Here is a 15576-nt window from a genome sequence, read left to right as displayed (position 1 = left end):
TCAATCGCGGGCCGGGCGGGCGAATATTAAAACAAAAAAAAAGGGAGCAAAAATGGCTGTTGGGGCTCCTTCCTCGGCGAAATCTTAGTGAGCGACGGACGGGCGTGACGTCACGGAGCCGGGCCCTGGCCTTTTTTTTCCTGGTCCCCTTTCCCTCCTCCCCCTTTTCCCTTTCTCGGCCAATGAGCGTCGTCCACATGCCGCGGCGGCGAGAGGGGCAGCGGCGAGTTGGCTCCAGATAAATTCTATTAGAGCCGCCGGCTGAGGAAGGAAGGGAGGAAGAAGGGAAAGGGAGAGGCCAAGGAAGCCAGGGGCCACCGGTCCGCCGCCGCCGCCTCACGGACGGAGCGACCTTTCCTTTTTGGAGCCCCCTCAGCAGGAGGAAAAAGAAAAGGCGGGCGGGCGCCAAAAGGGCGACTTCCGTCGTGTGTGTCCCCCCCTTTTTCCCTCCCCCTTCAGGCTTTGTTTTTCAAGGGGGGTGCCTTCGTTCTGTGTCTCCCCGCCCCCTCGGTCTTTCCCCCTTCGTTCCGCCCTCACAAGGCTCCCCCCCCAAAGCCAGTCAGGAGAACTGCCTCTGCTTCCCAAGGGGTTCTCCGGAGGGGACTGTCCCTTGCTTTGAGGAAGAGGAGCCCCGCACGGAGAGAGAGAGAGAGCGCGAAAGCCCCTGCCCAGGCCCCCCTTTGGCCGCCGCCGCCGCCATGGAGAACGCGCACACCAAGACGGTGGAGGAGGTCTTGGCTTACTTCGGCGTCAACGAGAGCACCGGCCTCAGCTTGGAGCAGGTCAAGAAGCTCAAGGAGCGGTGGGGCGCCAACGGTAGGCAAACGGAGCATCTCCCTTGCGTCCACACTGGAGAGAGGACCCGCTTTGGCCCTTGCTTTGGCTCCTGGCGATGGGATTCTGGGAGTTGGAGTTTGTTGTGGGGCCCCACAACAAACTCCAACTCCCAGAATCCCATCGCCGGGAGCCAAAGCATGGTATCAAACCAGGTTATGTCCCTAGTGTGGACGCAACCTGGGATGCCAATGCTGCTGATCTGATCGCCATTGGGATGCCAATGCTCAGCGCTGCTGATCTGATCCCTCTCCCTCTTCTCCTCCTCCTCTTCTTTTTCTCCTTCCCCTCGTTTGGGTTTCTCCCCCTCCCTCTCTTTCTCTCTCTCCCCCATTCCTCCTCTTCTTTGGGACCCATCGTGCCCGAAACCGGCCCTCAGGACCCGGAATCAGAGAGAGAGAGAGAGAGAAGATGGCTGACTCTGCAAACCGCCTCGTGGGTTTGCCTTCCTCCCTCCACGCTTGACGTGGAAAACTTGCCACTTTCACCTTTGGCGAGGAAAGAGCGGCTTGGGCTCACATACCCAACCCTTCTCTCTCTCTCTCTCTCTCTCTCCTTCAGCATTGGAGGCCTCTCCCACGGCTTCTTTAACCTTTTGTCTCCTCTCTCTCTTGCTCTGTTCCACGTTCTTCGGTGTCTGTTTCAAAAGGGGGGGGGGGAGAGACATATTGGTGATGTCTTCCAGAATCCTCTTTCAAAAGGGGAATGTATTCCAGGGCAGGAGGATGGGGAAGGATCCCATAAAGATAGATAATTCAGAGATATAGCCCTGTCAGTCTGTGGAGAGATCTTGCAGCCCCTTTGAGACTCACTGGAAGAAAGAAATGGGCAGCAGCAGCTTCCCTAGGCTCAAATCTACTTCCTCAGGTGCATTTGGATATATTAATGATGATGATGATGATAACAACAACGTAGAGAGGCCTTGCAGCCCCTTTGAGACTCACTGAAAGGAAGAAATGGGCAGCAGGGGCTTCCCTAGGTTCAAGTCTCCTTCCTCAGGTGCATTTGGATGGAATACTACTACTAATAATGTAGAGAAATATTGTAGCACCTTTGAGACCCACTGAAAGAAAGAGGTTGGCAGCAGGAGCTTTCCTAGACCTTAGTCTCCTTCCTCAGATGCATCTATATATTTCAGTGAATCTCAAAGGGGCTGCAAGATCTTTCTACAGACTGATTCTACAGACTAACATGGCTGTATCTCTGAATAATAATAATAATAGTGTAGAGAGCTCTTGTAGCACCTTCAGGACTCACTGAAAGGAAGAAGTTGGCAGCAGGAGCTTTCTTAGACTCGAGCCTACTTCCTCAAATACATATTGATCAGTGTTAGCTTTTCGGACGTTGCCCCTCCTTTGTGAAAAACGAAGGCTTGAAACAAATTAAAATGCAGTGAATCCAGGTTTAGCAATGGCCAGGGGAGGAAAGGGGACAGGGAAGTCTTCCAAACCTTTGACCCTTGTGTGTAGAACTGCATTCGAAGTTACGGTTAGCAGCAGTGATGACTTGGCTGAATTGGTAACCTCATTACTAGGATGTGGAAGCATACTTGATGAACAACGCCAGGCGCATGAGGCCTCCTCTATCTGTGTCACTGAAAGAAGGCAGCTTAGCTCATCTTGCTTGTGCCAGTTACATTTGGTTTAATATAAGTATTTTAATATAAAAGCCCTGTTAGTCTAGCTGAGGTAAATGATGGGTACCCTTATTTCTAATAGATTTGTCTGATTTCCCCCCTTCTCTCCTATGACATGCTTCCTGGAAACCTTCGCTTCATAAAGAACTACCGGCTGAGGAAGGTAAGCAAGCTCTTGAAGCATTTGTGGCATTTCTGCCTGTTCTTTCCCCAGTCTCTCTTTGACAACTGACGTTTGCCTTTTATATTGACAGGGAAGACTTTACTTGAGCTTGTGATTGAACAGTTTGAAGATTTGTTAGTTAGAATTTTGTTGCTGGCAGCATGCATATCGTTTGTAAGTATCTTCTTCTATCTATGATTTTGATGTTTGACCTCCCACGTATACGTTGAATGACAAGTGTCTTAAAATGAAGAGGTGGAATATGAGCCCCCCACCTTAAGTTTTAGTCTAGGCATAGAGCTTCTTGTCTCTTAACATGAAAGAAATGTAATCTCTGAATTTTAGGACAAGGGATTGGACTTTAATTCTGTCTACAATTTTTCAAAGCAAGTTCAATAGCAGGGAACATTTCCTTAATGGAAAAGTGTGCTTAGTATGGGGGTTCAGTTTGCATACCAGTTAAACCAGATATGTATGCTACTAGCTTTTGGATAAATATTTTAATCTGTGGTATTGTATTTATGATATCTGAGCTAGGTTCCTCAGTGTGCTTTCTTGCCTTTTAACCTTGCCCCCAATAAGAAGGTGAACTAGCATTCTTTTTGCAGTTGATTGTTATGAAACTAACTGAGACTGCTGGAATTCTTTTTTTGGATGCAATGCAAACTGTAAATAGAATTTGCATGGGGGAATATTCCAGTTGCCTTCCCTTGCTGATAATAGCAAGGTGACAGTTGTTGCTCTTGACAGTGACAAGAATGATGACAGCAGTGATGGCACCATTGTTGACCAAATTTGGTAACTGACCTTTGGGAAGCCTCTTGTAAAATAAACTCCTTGCCTTGCGTTCAGAATTGGTGGACGACACCGTAAAGCCAGTCAAGAAGTCTTAATTTTTAACGAAGAAAGTAATGAAGTGGGCTAATGTTGCGTGGTGCCAAACATGTGATTGCAGAGGAACGATAGACACGTAAAGAGAGCCAAATGGAAGAGGGAGGTGGTTGTGAGATGCAGATTCTGACAAAGGAGGAAATCAGTACTTGTCCTTTTAAAACGCAATAAATCTGGAGATGAACTTTCATGCTGGGATGCAACTGACACTGTATTGTTTGGCTGTGAGAGGCCCAGGTTCAAATACCTGCTATAGCCTCAAAACTCAAGGTGGCCTTAGTCATCTTGCTGCCTGTCAACCTAATCTACCAGATAAGACTAACTTGAGGGGGACTGAGATAAGGAATTGTACATAGCTTTTATACATTGAAAAGTCAGGTGGGGATGGCTGGGATTTGGAGGAGCCCCTGAGCACATCCAAGCATGTTCCAGTGTGCTTCATGCACAGAAAAAATATGAATGTCTGGAGGTACCCATACCTTCCTCCAACAGCTTTTCAGCAGGTATGAGGAACTGTAGTGGGAAGTGGAGGATGAGAAACCCTTATTCAAATTCAGACACTCTGGTTCATATGTGGAATTTCCACCCTGGCTCTCCTCCAGGTGCTACTGATATATGTGGCTGCTTTCTAAGTAACTTAACTCTTTGGGTCCTGCTTTCAAGCAACCAAAAAAAAAAGAGAGAGCAAAAAACCCAAACCAGATTTATTTTACCATTAGTAGAGGATTTAAGGTAGTGGAAATGAGTGAGAGGAGGGTTATTGTTTGTACAGTTCTGTGGTGTAGTATGTGGCTGATGTTTGCCCAGTGACGGTTTCAGATATCATGACGCTGGTATGCTGTTTCAAAGGAATAGAGCTTCATTTCTGATACATGTGCATCATTGTAGCTAGTCAAAAGTTGGCACTGTTTTTTCATGTGGAGACAGACAGCTTAGTCATTCTGGGGTTTTTTTTTCCATTATGAAAGAGAGCTGTGATGGGTGGAAGTATGAAATTTGAATGAGTGAGCATTTTACTCTATGGGACATTTGTGTAAGTGTGAGTTGAGATTTACATATTTTAGAGATCAGTAGAGAGTGGTGGGCAATAAAGGGGTGTATATGCCCACTTCAAGTGTATTTGTAATCTAAAAAGTAATGGGAAGTAGTATTAGTACCTGACCAGGGACTTGTGCTTTTCAAAACCCTGCTTGTGTAATGTTTATAAAAACAACAAAAATCCTGTTGTACCTTAGAGACTAACACATTTATCATGGTATAAGCTTTTGTTGGACTAAAACCAATTCTAGCTGTTTATTTTAAGATTTATTTTAATTACAGTTTATTATTTGTGTATTGTTGGTCAAGATACACCCAAGATACGTTGTGAAAATACTGTTCTTGTTGTAGTCTCTTTTTGCTACGTATGCATTTAGCGTTGTATCATTTGAAGAGCTGCACACCTAAAAAACATGGTTTTTAGAATCAAACTGTTTAAGCCAGAAGACGATTTGCCATGTCTGAACAATGTTCTGGAAGATGCTTTCCTAAAGCAGTAGTAAGAATGCAAGCTAGTGACTCTTTCTCTAGTGAATATTTTTTCATGTTCATCTACAGAGTGTTGAGTCCAAAGCATAGCTAGCACAGAAACAAACCTTGCACTCTTTAAGTTTTGTTTATTAATTGAATTTATTAAAGGTATTGCTATTTTCTTGGTTTAATAATTCTGCCTCTGAATTCAACAAACATTGTCCATGTCTCCAGAATTAGATATTTGGAAAATAGCTCTTTTGGCTCACTGTTGAGCATTTTTAGTGTCTGTGGTCCCAAGTTTGGTCATTTTTCTAGTCCATAGATTTGGGGGTGGGTGGGAATCAAGTGGCTCTCTATAATATAGTTCACTGCCGCTCCCAGTGTTCTTCGCCATTTGCTATGTTGGCTACGTCTGCTGGGACTTGCAGTCCAACTATATCAGAAGGCTGCATGATTCTCTACTGTAGACCTTACAGCTGAACAAAATTGAATGAACATGTTGAAGTCATAACATATGTGGGGATTGCCAATTCTTGTACAATATAGAAAAAAGGAATGTAAGGTGCATAGTACACTCAGAGCTGAGAGATCTCTTTTCCTTGTACTCACTGTTACTGCTGGAACAATCAGGAACCAGAATGTTGGAACACAGCAGTGAAATAGCCCTGAATGTGAACTGTGAAGTACTTTTGAGTAAGCCTGTTTGTACCAGAATAATGGGAGAACTGAATTATGGTGATCTTGTGCTATAAATTGACAAGGAGACCAGGCAGTGCTTGAAAGTGTAACAACTGAGTGTGGATGAGCACAAAACTGGTCAGCCTCTAGGACTGAAAAAACTCAAGGGAGTACACAACAACGTGTATCTTGTTTAGGTGCTGTATTAATAAGGGTATCACCTTAACATTTGAAAACTTACCTATTGTATGTCATTTTGGATGGATATTTTCAGCTTCCATGTTCAAATGTCCAAACACATAAGTATTTAAACAAATGGTTGAGATCCCGCATCAGGCAGAATCGCAATATTTGTCCTCCTATAAGACCCTCCGCATGGCCATTTAGTGGTTGGTGGAGACCAACGCTGGTGGAGAAGCATCTGGCTATGTGCCTGTAACCAGTTGCACAGCGACTATGTCATCTTCCAGGATCCCAAGGTGGTCCAGGAGAGTATCTTTGTGAGACAAACGCTTCTCTGGTGCCCTTCCCTTTCTACCAGCCATGAAATGGCTGTGGAGAAGTGGCACAGGAGAGAGGTGAGTCTTGTGGGGGCTTTGGTCATTGCATGAGGGAGGTAGTGAATTCCTCACTCCTCAACACCAACAACATATGTTCATTTTGCCATTGTAACTTTGACTTGCAGTTGCACTTCTATGTGTCGCTAACATCATGCCAGCCAATGTAATATTTCACCTTTCTCTCCTTGTGTATGGTTGGTCCATGCTCTTCCTTATGATTTCTCATCTGTGTTCAGTTGCTAAACTATTATTTGTGCACCAGTATTTAAAAAGTGGGCTAAACGTCAGTAGAGAAGGCAGTGGTGGTTTTTCTTAAAAAATCAACACCGAAATGTTTCGTGTGTGGCGCTTTGTTTATAAATGAAGTATGAGAACCACTGCTCTGTAAGTTTGCACACGTGGGCTAGCAATTCCAAAGGACTAAATATTTGTAGTTGTACTGGTCATGCAACAAGGGCTCTCATCGAGGCCATAAATCTATTCCCTGAGTCCCTTGTCCGCTTGATAAGCCACTGTTGCATAGCATATAACGGTAAAATGAGAAATGATAAAGACGGAGTTCACATCCCCACTCAGTCATGAAACTTACTGGGTGACCTTGGGCTGACCACTGTCATTTCTATCTACCTTACATAGTTGTTATGGGGTTAAAATTGAGTCTTGCCTTCATGAGCATGGAGAGAGGACAGTGGGATGAAGACATAATAACCCAAAATTATTTTGTGGTATGAAACTGACAGTAGTCTGTCCTGTGTTGTCTATTTTTGATGCACCTCTTCAGGGCCTCAGACAGAGGTCTTTCACAACCCTGACACCTGCCATTCTTTGAGTACTGGGGCTGATAGCTCAATATAGGGCTGTCTACATTGTTAACAATGTGTTTTACCACTGAACCATGCTCTCATTGTTAGGAAGGACCTTTGTCTGATGTCAGACCAACCAATATTAGCATTGTTTCTTGGATGCAGGTTGGAACATGAGACATTATTTGCCTGAACAAAAATGGCTTTCTGGAATTGTAATAGTGAACATGAAATTGGCGTGTTCAGGAAAGCTCTCAGTACACAGTTTTTTATCTTGATTCTGGAGAAGGACAGGTACAACGTAGATAAGATTAAGTTATTGGAACATGAGGGATCATCTTACTTGTCTGTAAAACACATGCAAAGGCCAATGCACAAAACTTCATGCAAAGAATTCATGCACAGTTCCAGCTTTGGCGTTTCCCAACGTTTGTGTACCAACATTCATTTACCTCCATGCCCATTGTACTTACAGCAGATTCTATATAGTTCAAGAAGCGTATTTATCTCTTGGTTGTGGTTGTGGTCCTGGAAGGTAGGTCCCATTGATTACAAGATTATCATGTCTGTTAGGTCAAACTTAACCTTTCCAAACATAATTGATTTTAATAGGTATGATCTTTCTGTCTGTATACAGTATGATATGGAAAGTACAGTCAGCCTTCCACATTTGCGGCTTTGGCTTTTGCAGACTTCATTATTCATTAATTTGATTAATATGTTCTCTCTAGGACTCTCTAGGTCCTCTTGCCAGACTCTATTGTCCATTTCATTTGGGCAGAAATTGACTATAGAGTTGTGCTGAAGGACCTAGAGATTCTTAGAGAGGTGTTGTCTCAGGTAAAAAAAAGGTGTTCCCCCCATCTTACCTTTTCTACTTTCATGGGGTCAGTGAAATCTGAAATATTCCTACCATAAGAAATTCCCAATCTTTTTTCTGCAGAAGTGACGGACTTTAATAGGAAGGCTGTTGGAAAGTGGCAATTTTGTGTTGCATCTTGGAAAATCAAATTATGGCTTAAGTCCAACTGTATCCGTCTGCCAGTAGGATGGATTCCCATACCCTTTCAGTCCTCTGTCCACTGCACATTTCTCCTCTGGAGTGCAGGAACCCTCTAGATCAGGTTTGTCTAGGAGTGTGGGGTGGAAGAAGGAAAGGGGAAGTCCCAGTGCAAGCGGAAGTCTGCTCACGAGACATTAGACGTTGCCTCGTGTTTCTGTAAATTTCAAAATATAAAGGTACTCTCTGCCTAAACACGCAGTCCCATTTCTAGCAGCAATTTGTAAACGTTTGATCTCAAATTTGGTTTTGAAAGGTATCCAGAAAAGAAAATTTACTTACTTACATCTTGCCTTTTGAAAAAGAATATCTTGAAGAATGAACATTTTTAGGTACTGCCAAGAGACAAAACATAAGAAATGTGTCATGTACATGTTTATACATCAGTAGGGTTAAGCATGTTGCTAGTTTAAAAGCAAAGAGTGTGAATAGAATGTCTAAAGCCATTGTGCATCTTATGTTAACTGGCAGCATTTGCTTCAGCAAATAAAAAGAAAATAGTTTGGATCTTCCCATTTGGTGTTTCCTCATTGGCGTAAGGTACACTGAGGCACAAACCCCAAATTTGCTTGGGAACAATAGTATAACTGACAAAATAATGTCATACACCATTGAGGCTGAAACAAAGTTATCTGTTGGAGCTGTTCAGTTCTGCAACACAGGAACAGAATATTTGGGTATCGGATTTCTGTATCCAATGGTTTTAAAGCCGTAATGAGAAGAATTAAACTATAAGAACTACAGTAATGTAGTTAATTACCAATAATCTTGGTAAGATGATTGCAGCAGGTAATTGTATTTGTTCCAGTATTTCCTTGTAATTCCCTCTTCTAAGAATTAGTTATAACAATGGCTCTTAAGTGCAGAAATCAGAGCTGGCATGTATAAGGGATGAATGCTGTCTGTTGAAGTAATATGGCTCCACAATTTTCTTCCCCTATTGATAATTTAATTTTTCTGTAACCGTTGGGAGAGTTAGCTTACTGTGAATCAAGAAGAGAGTGGAAATAAACTGAATTGATAGTTACCAATTAATTCCCTAGGGTGACATTATTTATATGGAATAATTTGTCGGTATTTCTTCAAAAATACTTTATTTGTTTAATTTTAAATGAAATATGGTAGATGTACTAAAATCAGTCTGTCATCAAGAGGCCAGATTGCCCTCAAGAGCAGATGAGAGAAAAAGCATAGCATTAATAATGTACTGTGAATTCAATAAAGTGTACTAATATGCAAAAATTAATACGACATAATAATTTTAGCAGATTTTGTGCTGAGAAGCAAATCTACTTTAATTAATTATGGGATACAGTTCCTACTTGCCTTCTCAGTAGCACTTGGTATGTTTGTCTCATTCATAGCCAGCCGTTCCCCATCTTCAATACAGTGATCAGTAGGTATGTAGATAATCAACTTAACCAGTTCTTTGTATCAGTTGTAGCACTAACTTTAACTTTAATACTGTCTATAAGTCACCTTTCATGCAGTGTTCAAATCTGTATTATCTGCATATGACGAGTTGAAATGGAGAACATGGACATTAAAAACCCTCCATTTCACCTCCGAAAAGTTTATTAAAAAAATCTGTTGAAGACTTAATTCTGTGTTGAAAAGTGACGCAGAACATACTGGTGAGCCTTTCTGTTTTCACTGCAGTTTGATAACAACTTTAAATCCATAGCTGCATTATCACAAAACTGTTGTGATTGGTCAAGGAATGTAGATAGTAGTGCCCACAGGTTTCGAAATTTCCGAATATCTATCAGTTCTCCATTTGTCAGCTCTTATTGCAAGGAGTACGAAGGCTCATTTCTGAATCCCCTATAACTTAGAATTGTAGAACTATATTTTCACATATAGTAACTAAAGCGGTAAACTTATGATTGTACAGTACCACTTGTGAATTCTCACTGGGGCTCATTTGACTGAATATCCAAAAACGTCCTGCATGTAGAAAACAAATTATTGAGCAGAATGAGGACATTAGCTGTGTCTTCTTTCTTTCATTAGCTGTGCTTATATTCTGTATGGGAATGCATTTTCTCTATGAGAACTTTCTGTTACATGAGCTCTCTAGCTCCAACCCAAACTAAGAGATTAAGAATCACTAGATCAATTACTCTTGGGAGAAACCATCCCATGTTTAAAAGTCTTGCGTTCCATGGATCTGCCCCACAGAACAGCTTGGCATCTGTTCTTGCAGCTTTGAACTTAAGAGTTTGACAATCCTGTGCTTTCAGTAACAAAGGCTTCCGAATCTGAGTGAACATTTGAAGGGCTCCCAAATGCAAGAACCACATTACCCATCTTTTTGTTCCTGACAGTATATACTAGCAACCAATCTTTACCATTCCTTTTCTTCGCTTCACTGGTTTTTCTCCCCCTCATGAATTACGATATATAACTTGTCTTAAGTGAAGGGAAGTAATTCTAAACAATTTTTAAAAATCTGTATATTAACTGGGTTTGTCTAACCTGCCAGGCTGCAAGAATTTTGGGGTTCGGCTTTATAAATAGGTAATGGAGGACCCTAATACATACTTGTATCTGGTCTAATGGCCTTTTAAACAGCACTGATACATCTGACCTTTGAGGGAGAAGAAGTGAATGCAACATGGGTCTTGATATAGTTCTCAAGTAGTCACTCACAAAGCCTTAGGTGCCTAAGTGGAATAGTAATCTAACCGAGACTCCTTGGAGGAAGATGGGCTAGCAAGTTCATAGAGCTGTTTTGTGGGAGAATAGTATTTTCAGTGTGCTAGCCAAATCCATGTTTTCACCTGTAAAATGCAGGGAAGCAAAGAGGTAAATGGTTACCACCATGTTTCTTTGCATAGGGTACAGATATGCTTGTCTGCTGTAAAGATATATAACTTGTACAGTCCATTTTTAAAAACCTTCCACAAACAAAGGTGTTCCGTGGAAATGATAAGATAGCTTTACTACTTCCAGTAATACAATTTAATTGTTAAAGATGGAAAGTGCATTTCACCTTTACGATAGAATGAAATTAAAGCATGTTTAACAATTAGTCCTTCATATTAGTTCGTAATCTGTATGACAGCTGTTAAGAAATGAATGATGGGAGAATTTGAATTTTTATTTTATAGAGCAGATTTCTAAACCTTATGATTACAGAAGAAACAGCTGACATTTGTGAGAAACCTCAACAAATGTATAGAAGAGTCTTAAGATAGCGTAGATCCCAGACCCTTGTGGACTTGACATCATTTGATTTTTCGTGACATCCGTTACTTTTACAACATTTCAGACTACACTTGTCTGTCTCTACAGTGTATTGTAGTGAAAATTTGGCTTTTTTATACTTCATAACCCTGGCAGATAATAAATATTAATTCAATATAGGTTGTGCAAGGGAAAAAACAGATATCATTTTATCCATGCCAGGTATTAAAGATGGTCATACTTTAAAAAAACCAACTGTTAATGGTGTTGAAGATGTAGTTGTGGAGGTCCTTCAAACTCATTATAAAGTGTCTCTCTTAGTGTGCACTTTAGCTGTTTGACGGCTAACAAACAGCTCCATCAAGTGGCTAATGATACATTAAGGTTACAGCAAATAGAGTGTCTCACAATCTGCATTCTGGCATTCTGTTGTGGAACTGGGATGTTTAAGGAGGTTCATCGGTGGAATTTGTACTATTTAAGGTTTACCATTCTCTTCTACTCTGACCTAAAAGTTGCTTTTCCTATAGTCTTTATTGTAGGATTGCTCTATCTCCTGTTTTGTTGTTGTTTTTTAACTGTTTTTTGACATGCCTGTGATCTAGGTCCTGAGATACCATGTAGAAATAGGTGGGGCAAAGATCCAGGATATATTGGAGGTTTCAGGTTTAGAATCTTGTCAGAATTAATTTTATGAGCACTGATGGCCTTACGTAAGTGTATTTTCTGCTATGGTCAAGCTAGAGATCCGAGTACTGAGAGCCAAATTCATAAAAACATGTTACTTTATTGGTGTAAGGTACAACAGACAATACCATTTACCCAACAATGTCTGAACTGACAAAGGAATGACCTGTTAAAAATTATATACGTTATGCTACTCAGCTTATGAGCAGTCTCTCACCAAGTGAACATAAAGGGTTTCCAGAAGGTATATACAGAAGAATATCATCAAAACCACAGGGGAGGTTGTTACCAAAAAGTTCCTCTTTATGTGCAGATTATATTTCAGATTCAAACAGGCTTGTGAACATGCAGTTTACTTGACAGAATTGACATTTGTGCAACCCCGGAAAGCTTTTACACAGCTATAGCTAAATATGATGTGTTCTGCTTTCAGACAAGGAAGGCTAAGTAGTATCCCGCGCACAAACATATTTGTATTGGTGGTTGTCCTGAAGCAGAGAACCTTGCTCATGATGTTTTGTACAGCTTCTTAAAACAGTAACCTGGCAGAACAATTTTGGGTACCTTTCATTGAGAATTCTTATCAGAGCCCATTGGTCATGACTTTCGATCTCTTAGTAGGCAAAGATGAATATGTGACTTGGTAGGTAGCCCTCTTTGCCCTTGCTCACCAGAAGATCACAAGAAGATATATGGTAGAAGTAGCTATCAATTGCAGTGGGATGGTTGTGTTTGATTTATACCATAAAATGTATTTAAATAGACCAGTGTCATATTTTAAACCTTGTCTAATAGATTTTTATAAAAGTGGTGTGCTTTTTAATATGTGTTACATAAAGGCCTTTGACCAAAATGGGTATATATTCAATGATGAAAAATGAGCTGCTGCAAAACTTGACAGTTAAAGAACTTACATTTCCTTGCTTCCTACTTTGTAAGAGGAGTTTGGTTAGCAACTTGCTGTACGCTGACTTCCAAATGCTGCAGATTTCAGCATTCTTCAGTTGCTTTGCACTTCCGGTTGCTCAAGAACTCCAATATAGCAGCCGCTATTTTTCTCACTAGCTGTTGTAGAGTTTGCTATTGGCTGTCAAGAGCCTATAGATTACCCATATGAACTTATTAGTAATAGTAACAGATCTTGGCTGTGACTCAAAGCACTCCCTTCAGTACGTACAATCCTTGATTCTGTACAAGGGGATTTTTACAGCTTTTGTGTGTTCTTATCTCCTGATCACTCTTACAAGGGACCAGTTTGTGCCAAAAATGTGCTATGACCACTCAAGATTTCAGAATCTCTATTTTAAATGGAGAGGAAACTTGGCTTGAAGTTTAAGGGGGGAAAGTGTGGTGGAGGTGGGGCTGGAAAACAGCAGCAGTTCATAATGTCAGCTTAGAACTTGATCTTCTCATAGATAAAAATTACCATGATTCAATTCTCAAAATAGCCAGCTGACCAAGCATAAAAATGCCAGCTCAGATCTTACATTGTCTTAAAAGAATTAAAATGTTACCTTTAACCAATCATTGCAAACTATGGTTCCTGTTTTCACGTAGCCTCTCACATTGCGTTGTTCACTACCTGTAGGAAAGGATTAGTTTATTAAAGACAAATAAAGTGTGTTTCTGATGCTGTTTTGTCAAGTCTAATCTGTTCTAGGTTTTGTTTGCAATTTAGTTGTTTTGAAAACAAAGGTTCAGGTCTAGCCTGCTTATGTCCCAAAAGTGCAAACTGCTTTCAAACAGCAAGCGATTTGGAAAAAGGCAGGTGAAGATTATTTCTTTGAAATGGAATTTGCTTTCCGTTTTTAAGGTGTGGTTTCAGTGAGTCAGCAGACTTCTTTGAATGGTGCAGTAAATATTGGGGATATCTCATTGCAAGTGAATAAATGGTGGCTAAAATTGAGATGACTGGTGTTGAAAAATGTCATCTAATAATTTCCTTTTGTAATTTAAAAATTGTTCACTCTTTCTTGCAGGTGTTGGCCTGGTTTGAAGAAGGTGAAGAAACAATCACAGCCTTCGTAGAGCCTTTTGTAATCTTACTCATATTAGTAGCCAATGCAATTGTGGGTGTGTGGCAGGTAAGCAGCTGAATCTTAGAAGGCTTTAAATATTATTTGTAAGGCAAGGGTGTATAGCCTTTTCAGCATTGCATGTGAGGTTGGTTTGAGGGCCATATAAGTATACAAGCCTGAGAGATGGTGGGATTTATAATCCAACAATGGCATTTATGACACTGCTTATTTAAGTCTAAAACATGTAGTTTTCCTAGATATGTTTATATGGTCACTGCCATGCATATATTTGCATGCCAATAGGAAGCATGGGGAAAAACATGATTTTTACTGCTTAGTTCAGTGTGTATGATGCTCCAAGCAATCAACTATTGTAAATGGTGGTTGTTATGGTGGAATGGTATGAAGAACAGTCTTAACATTCATTAGAGATGTGTTGGGGGTTGTTATGATTCATGGGCGACCGTTACACTTCTTTCATGGCTGTTGAAATTAGATAGTACCATATCTTTCTCCAGTATGCCTTTAGAGGTGAATGGAGAAGGATTAAAAGTGTGTGTCTCTTTCCCCATGTTATAAGTTACAGAGTAAGAGGTTTGTGAAAGAACAATTTCATTGGTATGTTAGGTTTGTGGAGAACTGTGGCTAATAACAGCTCCTGTCAGGATGTATTCTTCTCCAGTATAAGCTTTCATCTTTAGTTCTGAAGATTTCTTGTTATCTGCAAAAGCAGCAGTACAAATCATGGACAGATGACTCTCAGTTGACCTTCAGTGTAGATATTAGAACTGGAGCTGTCGGCTGCTTGAATTTTTCCCATCTTCATTTTGGCAACCTGTAATAATTTCGCAAGATTTTAGCATTAAACTGTTGGAGAGAAGACAGTCTTAATAACTGGAAGGCCTTTGGTTTTTATTAAATCACTGCAGCCATAAACCACTGTTAATATAATCATAGAATGAGTTCCCATGGCTGAACAAGGAACATCTGAAACAGTGATGATATATTAATGTGCTCGCTTCTTGAATATCACACCTGACTTCAGTTAATAGTAGACACCATGTTAGCAAGTAACAGGTGTCAAATGTACTGTCTTTTCTTTACAACTTTAGACAGGAGGTTTGGGGGCAATTGTTTTCATTCCACATTCTTTCATATCCATGTTAGAACTCTGGACACATCCAGCCAGACATGCTAAATGTCACAGGAGGGATAAAATAAGGATGCTATAAATTATGAGTATGCTTTTTGATCTGGTCTGTTTGCTCTAAAATAAAGCAGAGTGATCTTTGCCTTATGGGAGAAATAATAATCTCAATTTGAAAGGGCATTCTGCTTGTTAAATGGCCTCCAAAAGAACCTTTTGCCTCAGAGCACTAAAACTATTCTTTTCTTACCCAAACTGTAATGAACATGCTTGAAAGATTGTGAAACAAACTGAAACACAAAGTAGTGGCTTACAGACTGCAGTTGACAGTGATGTTTTGCAGGCTGCTTCCTCAGCTTGTTCCAACTACATGATGTGTCTAGTTATGCCAGTAAATG

At 40.7% G+C, this 15576-nt stretch overlaps 1 protein-coding gene across 2 annotated transcripts in view; it reads left to right on the top strand.

The window, feature by feature from the left end:
* The first annotated feature begins 13 nt into the window (after positions 1–13).
* ATP2A2 (ATPase sarcoplasmic/endoplasmic reticulum Ca2+ transporting 2) overlaps positions 14–15576 on the top strand; it is a 41894-nt gene continuing 26331 nt past the window's right edge. The window contains exons 1-4 of one of the 2 annotated variants that reach the window (XM_089499731.1): positions 14–816; positions 2616–2633; positions 2725–2807; positions 13993–14097. In XM_089499731.1, the coding sequence (XP_089355857.1) occupies positions 699–816; positions 2616–2633; positions 2725–2807; positions 13993–14097 (324 nt within the window). In that variant the 5' untranslated portion in view covers positions 14–698. The remainder of the gene's footprint in view (positions 817–2615; positions 2634–2724; positions 2808–13992; positions 14098–15576) is intronic. The other variant, XM_089499732.1, reaches the window with a different exon arrangement.

The sequence above is a fragment of the Sceloporus occidentalis genome, unplaced genomic scaffold (genome assembly GCF_023333645.1).
Source record: "Sceloporus occidentalis isolate IW3139 unplaced genomic scaffold, rSceOcc1.0.p SCAF_138, whole genome shotgun sequence".
In the NCBI taxonomy this organism is placed as follows: Eukaryota; Metazoa; Chordata; class Lepidosauria; order Squamata; family Phrynosomatidae; genus Sceloporus; species Sceloporus occidentalis.
This window is presented reverse-complemented; position numbering and strand designations above follow the sequence as displayed.